The sequence below is a fragment of the Rhinopithecus bieti genome, unplaced genomic scaffold (assembly GCF_001698545.2).
Source record: "Rhinopithecus bieti isolate Rb0 unplaced genomic scaffold, ASM169854v2 scaffold_10548, whole genome shotgun sequence".
In the NCBI taxonomy this organism is placed as follows: Eukaryota; Metazoa; Chordata; class Mammalia; order Primates; family Cercopithecidae; genus Rhinopithecus; species Rhinopithecus bieti.
The window spans coordinates 488,364-495,101 of record NW_016806834.1 but is presented as its reverse complement, the minus strand read 5'-3'; the positions used below and the strand labels follow the sequence as shown (position 1 = coordinate 495,101).

The following is a 6,738-nucleotide window of genomic DNA, read 5'->3' as shown; positions in this document are numbered from 1 at the left end:
CCCAGGAGGAAAGAGCTGTCCTCCTAAGAGTCAGTAGGGCCAGGTGCGGTGGCTCACGCCTGTAATCCCAGCACTTTGGGAGACCAAGGCGGGTGGATCACCCGAGGTTGGGAGATCGAGACCAGCCTGACCAACATGGAGAAACCTTGTCTCTACTAAAAATATAAAATTAGTTGGTCGTGGTGGCGCATGCCTGTAATCCTAGCTACTTGGGAGGCTGAGGCAGGAGAATCGTTTGAAGCCAGGAGGCAGAGGTTGCGGTGAGTCGAGATCACGCCATTGCACTCCAGCATGGGCAACAAGAGTGAAACTCTGTCTCAAAAAAAATAAAGAGTCAGTAGGTGGCTAGGTGCAGTGGCTCATGCCTGTAAGTCTAGCACTTTGGGAGGCTGAGGTGGGAGGATCGCTTGAGCCCAGGAGTTCGAGACCAGCCTGGACAACATAATGAGACCCCAACTCTACAAAAAAGAAAAAAATTAGCTGGGCATGGTGGTGTGTGCCTGTGGTCCCAGCTACACAGGAGGCTGAGGCAGGAGGATCACTTTAGCCCAGGAGTTTGAGGCAATAGTGAGCCCAGATTGTGCCACTGCACTGCAGCCTAGGTGACAGAGTGAGACCCTGTCTCAATTAAAAGAAAAAAAAAAGTCGGTAGGTGAACCTGGGAAAGGAAATTGCTGTTTCATTGGCTGAGTGCCATGTGAGCTGGGTTGTCACCCAGCGATTTTCCCATGGTGATCCCAGTGGGGTCTGGATATCTTGTTGCCTCCTATGTTGGTTGTTTGACGATTTTTGGTTAAATAGACTTTCAAATATTTACAGAATTATGATTATGTAACTTTTGCTCTCAGCCTTGCCACACACTACAGTTACATTTGTTTCCTGTATCACTTTATTTTCTTGAGTGGATAATTACCAAGGTTCAGCTGGATGTGGTCCAGGGGAAAACAGGAGAAGGGAAGGAGCTGACAACTGGTGGAGGTCAACTTTCACTTCCCCACCAGGAGGCTTTGGCACTGTCTGTGATGCTGCTGAGCAGCTCTAGCTGGATCAAGGGCATGACAGAAGGAAAGAATTAGGGTATTTGAGAAGAACATCCATAACTGATGGTACAACCATGCATGTGGCCCCGAATTAGGCTGGCTGGAGGAGAATGAAGGTTTCCAAGGCCATCCAGGAAGAGAAAATTAGGATTATTGAGAAAGTGCTCCTTTCCACCTTTCCAGCTCCTCCCAGCATTCCACACATCTTGTGGATGCTTTCTGCAATGTAGAGCCCTTCCTGGATGTGGGTCAAGTGGTCAACTCTCCAGGGAGGTGGAAAGGTGCTCAGCTAATACTTTGAATGGGTTTTGTGACAACATGAACTTTAGCCCCAACTTTTCTCCTTCTGTATGAATGTAGCTCAGAGAAAATAAAGAAAATTCACCTCAGAGACAAGAAAGCCCCTCCTCAGGCCTGGAGTCTCTGGAGAAACAATCAGGAAAAAGGAGGACGCCAGTGCCGGCTAAGCACAACTGAGAACTCCTGCTGCGTCTTGGTTTAGCTTACTGCCGGCCTGGTTCATTTCCAGTTTGGGACATGTGGGTGCACGTTGAGTTTGAAAGCTTCTCTTCCTGGGGTATGATCTGTGCCCAGAAGCACGTCTCGGGCCTGATCTGCCGGTGGTCCACAGCACAGCCAGCAGTGGTGTGCAGGCAAACATGTAACAGTCTGCCGTGGGGCTGGAGGTGAGGTTGGGGGAGCTCTGATTTGTAGCATTTGCCCATTTCTGCAGTGTAAATATTCTCATGGTGGCTGATTTCTAGCTCTCAATATGAAGTCACTGTGCAGTTGGGAGGAGGTGAGCCCAATCAGCTTTTGTAAACCAGTAGGACCCGGCTCCAGCAATACCACTGCGTGAGCAATCTCTTTGGCTCACCGTGAAAGAGCAGGAGTGACCAAGGCCTTGGTAGGTTCAGCAGATCAGCTCTTGGTTCCAGATATCTAAAGTCACTCTCACTTCTCTATCTTTTGGAGTTGGAGTTTCCTTCCCTTGTAAGGCTGACTATGGAGTACTCAGTCTCCCCACCTTGTCCTCTTTGTTGCCCTCTGAACAAATTCACAGGACATGTTTTGTTCAAAGACATTTACTGTTAACCACTAAGAGGAAACATGAAGATGATTAACATTCCCAGAAGTCTCCCAAAGCCCTCTTTGTCTTGGGTGGCCCTGGGAGCCCTTCTCAGATCACCTTGGACATGTGCTGAGCTCCCCTGATGTGGACTGGCTGGCTCCCCATGGGATCGTGGGACTCCCAGCACTTTGGAGTGGTGCCGTCCGGGCGGATTCCCATCTGGCCATTCTGGATGAGGAAGGACCTTCTCTAGATGTCAGATCCCACCTGAAGATTCAGCCCCTGCAGGTTTACCACGGGCAACTTCTGGAGGGCTCCTTGTCAAACTCCCGCCAAGGCTGCCCTGCCCTCAGGAAAGCTGGGTTCCTTGACCTGCAGAACTAAGGGTCAGAGGCAAGCTGGGTAAGAGCAGCTGTGCATAATAGGGGTGGTGGGCAGACCCAAGGGGACTTGGGGGCAACCCTGGCCTCACTCCATGTGGGAGTTACCATGATATAGGCCCAGCTGCCAGCGTCTCTCCTTTTTCAAGAAAAGCTGGCGCAAATCTAGACTTTTATGTGAAAACTTCTAACTTTTAGATGTTGCAATCGTAATTTATAAAAATACTGCCTGAAGCCAAACCAAATGCCTCTGACTGGATCCTATCCTGTGGGCTGCCGGTCCTGCCCCCTGGTTCTCAGCTCATTCCCAGGCCCTCCAGGAGTCTGCTGCCTGTCTGCCCGCCCCAGATCTAGTCTGTGACTCTTCCCAGATTAGCCATTTTTTTCCTGGTTCCCTCGGGGAGGGACCTTCTTGAGATTCATTTTACACCTGGACACCCACAGAGGACTCTTTGAAAAGGAAAGTAATTGCTGCATGTTGAAACTAATGAATCAGCTGGCTCTATGGTACCTCATAGTTTGTGCTTCACCTGGTTTCTAAGGTTTTTGGTCTTTGCTACAGGAGAAAGGTGCCAATAGGCAGCTTTGGGAAAGGCACAAACCCACCCTCAGACCGTCCAGGGCTGGTGAAGACTCACCACGACCAGGGAAAAGACTGTCTTGACAAAACATGGGACACAGGATGGGAGCTAAAATAAATGATTACTGAGCGCTCTGCCCAGAGGAACCCTGGGAGGTTGGACTTGAAGGGCCTGCTGGGCCATGGCACAGGGACTTTTTTCCTAGGGGAGCCGCACAGCTGGTAGGCAGGAGTTGGCTGTGTGGGCAGCTGCCAGTGTGATCAAAGGGCTGATGCGGGGGCGCTCGGCAGGGAACAGAAACAGGAGCTGTGTTGGGACTGAGGGGAAACCCGAGGCCATTCCACAAATGTCAGAGCCCTGACCACTGCTCAACTAGAACTGAGTTCCTATTTGTGAAATGCTAAGGGGCAGTGAGGCACGACCTCCAAGCTCAGAAAGCTGTGGTGACATCCTGAAGGGGTGTGTGTGTGTGTGTGTGTGTGTGTGAAGGGGCGCATGTGTGTGTGTGTGTGTGTGTGTGTGCGCGCGCGCATGCAATGCGCACATGCTGAGGTGGGGCTCAGAGGCCCTGGCCAGCCCTGTACTGCAAGCTTCTCCTCAAATCCATATCATAGCTTGAGAGGGGATACTTTCAAAGTAGTGGGACAGCCACACAGTGCCACTAGTATATCTGCTTTATCAGCTTGGGGTACAAAGTAAGGCCACTTTCCTGTTAAGAAGCATATTAAATGACTGGCACCCATGACATCCTGAGCCCCTTTCTCCTCTGAGAACTCTGAAGCAGGGCTGTTCAGGTGCTTGAGCCAGCTCAGGGGCCAAGCGCCTAAGGCTTCCAAATACAGGTGATGTGGACTTCACCAGCTGCTGAGGATGCCCAGGAACCAGCCCCCTCCCTCAAGGTCAGGGACATCCCAGGGGTGAAGTGTGTTCAACACAGGCTAACAGATGGCTATGGAGCAAGTCTCGTGGCCCCAGTAGGGCATTGTCCTTGCTGATAGTCACAGCAGCGGCCCGGACGAGGGTGGGGTGCAGGCAAGTCCTCCTCAGGCCCCAGGAGGCTCCTGAGGGGCTCTTGAGCACTGTCCCTGCAGGGGAGCCTCCCAAGGTTCTCCCCCAGCCACCCCACCTCTGTGTTCCCCAGACAAGGGGCCCTTTCCCTCTTTGGGTACCTTTCCCTTCCAGATCCCCCGTAGCCACGGTTCTCTACTTCCCCTCTCCCCAGCCAGTCCTCAGGACTCTGTTCAGTCAGCGCTGCAGAGGGCCCCTTCTCAGAATTCTTCCCATTTGAGCCCAGGCAGGAATAATTAGCAACTGAAAAACAGGTTCTTTTCCCCTGGGGCTGGTAGGGCTCTATCTTTGGGCTTTTGGAGGATGAGGGAAAACAATGACACTCCATTCTTTGAGTGCCCTGAAAAGATTGGGTCATACTAAACCAGTCTGACCATGGCTTTCCCTCCTGGAAGCTGGGCTGTCTGCAAGTGTGTAGCTCTGAGGCTGTCTTGGGTTGTCTATGAAGACACAGAAATAATTCATTGGGAAGTCCTTTCCTTCCTGTGGCTGTGGCTCCTGGCCTTCAGCAGCGCAGGGAAACTCTGGAGTTGTGGCCTCCTTGGAGGGGCACTTCTACTGCCCACAGCTGGGGACTGGGCACAAGGCATGGCCACTGTGCCTTGGTGGCTCCATCAGCTATAACCGCTTCAGTGTAGAGTTTATTGGTGCCAGGGTGAGAGAGAAAGCCTTGCGCTCTCCCCAGCACCCTCTCTTAGCCTGAGCTGGCCTGACTCCTTGGCACTGTGAGCTTTCCTCTCCGCCCCACCTTCAGCAACTGCAGCTCCAGAGTTAACTGGCTCTTTTAGTACATGCACAGGCACATGCAGTCACCTACACTCACATAGATACACTCACACATCCACAGATGTGGATATACACGCTCACACACATACACGCATGCATGCATGCATACTCACACACGTCTATACAATATATACACAGGTGTGCGCACACACTCGCATACACACAAATACATGCACACTCACACACATACATAAACTTACACACATAAACACAAATGCACATACATGCACATACACACATTCACATAAATATGCTCACTCCCACATTGACTCTATAATACCTACCACGTACAAGCACACACAGACCTTCCAAAGGCTGTGAAGGGAAGGAAGACTGTGTATGTTTCTATGTGGGGGAACCTTGGAATGAGTTTAAGAAATTGTGATGTTGATAGTTATTGCGTCATGCATCGTTCATCATAAAGTTTTGCTTCTCTTTTAAAATGTAGGTATTCTGGCTGGGCTGGGTGGCTCATGCCTGTAATCCCAGCACTTCGGGAGGCTGAGGCAGGAGAATTGCTTGAGCCCTGGAGTTCAAGGATCAGCCTGGGCAACCTAGTGAGCCCCCCCATCTCTGTTACAATAAATAAATAAAATAAAATATAAATATTCCTGTGAAGGGTCATAATGTAAGAGTACGTTACATTAGTTTATTATATCATACAATAACATAAAATTAGTTACTGAATTTTACTTCTTAGTTTAAATGGGAACCTAAAAGTAGATTTTGATAAGGAGAAGGGCAAAATGATGGCAAAGGGGACAACCTTGTATCTGAGCTTATGAAAGAGAAATTTTCCCTGGATGCATAATTTTGCCGGGTATCTCGTCCCTGAAAGGGCATGACTGGACCAGACGAACTGACCTAATCATAGGTGAAGCCCCACAGAACCCTCAGACTGAATCTGGAGGTGCCTCCAAGAGCCTTTGGTTCAAGTCCCTCATTGTAAAGAGAAGAAAACTCAAGTTCATTGAGGTTACATGACTTGTCCATCCACACATCAAGCCTCATGGATGGCATTTCCAAAATCCATCTCAACCTGTTTTCTCCTTCACCTATCATCCACATATGAAATCCTAGGAAAGACTCTAATGTTAGGTTATGTGCCTCCTCCTTGGACTAATGTCTGTGGTCAAGGTGGTGGGGAGCTATGATGATCAAAGCTTGTCAAGTGGCCAGGTTTTACTGGCAGTCCTCTCACCCAGCTTGACTCTAAGGGCTTTCTGCCAAGTCAGCATGGTTCTGTTTTCAGAAGACTGGGAGGAAGGGATAGAAGATGACAGACAAGAAAACAACTGGTGTCCATGATTGTATCTTAGCAATAGCCTAGACATTTCTGACCCTGAGATGGATAGGGTAGGGGTGATGGAGGAGGCATGTCCCTATTGTGAAGATTGTGTTTTGGGAGAGAAGGGATGAAACAGAGACAAAATAAGAGAGGGGAGGGGTGAAGGTGGTGCTTCTGGCTAAGGCTCATTTTCAAGTGCTACAGTTCAGTGTTTCAACCCTAGAGTTCTTTAGAAAATTGCTAAAGTTTGCGGGGGTGTTTTATAAATGAACTGAGCGCTTGGGTGACTTTATGAAAACATTTTTCCTATATTTTAGATTTGGGTGAAGTAGATATTATTCCTGAATCTTGTTTCCAGTACGTTTTCCTTTTGTCACCTTTATCTACACCTGTTGAGATTTTTTTTTTCTGAAGAACAATAATGTATTTCAGAGGCAATCAACAGCCCAAGTGTTGTCTCCTAAATTAGAACATTTATTTCATTTCTATTCCTGCCTCGGCTTATGTACATTAGGCTAATGTA

At 49.2% G+C, this 6,738-nt stretch overlaps 1 protein-coding gene across 5 annotated transcripts in view; it reads right to left on the bottom strand.

The window, feature by feature from the left end:
- Positions 1 to 1,997: 1,997 nt before the first annotated feature.
- The window catches only part of THEM4 (thioesterase superfamily member 4), a 46,856-nt gene continuing 42,115 nt past the window's right edge, over positions 1,998 to 6,738 (bottom strand). For 2 of the 5 annotated variants that reach the window (XM_017877629.1, XM_017877630.1), the window contains exon 7: positions 1,998 to 2,492. In XM_017877629.1, the coding sequence (XP_017733118.1) occupies positions 2,462 to 2,492 (31 nt within the window). In that variant the 3' untranslated portion in view covers positions 1,998 to 2,461. The remainder of the gene's footprint in view (positions 2,493 to 6,738) is intronic. The other 3 variants (XM_017877631.1, XM_017877633.1, XM_017877634.1) reach the window with 2 other exon arrangements.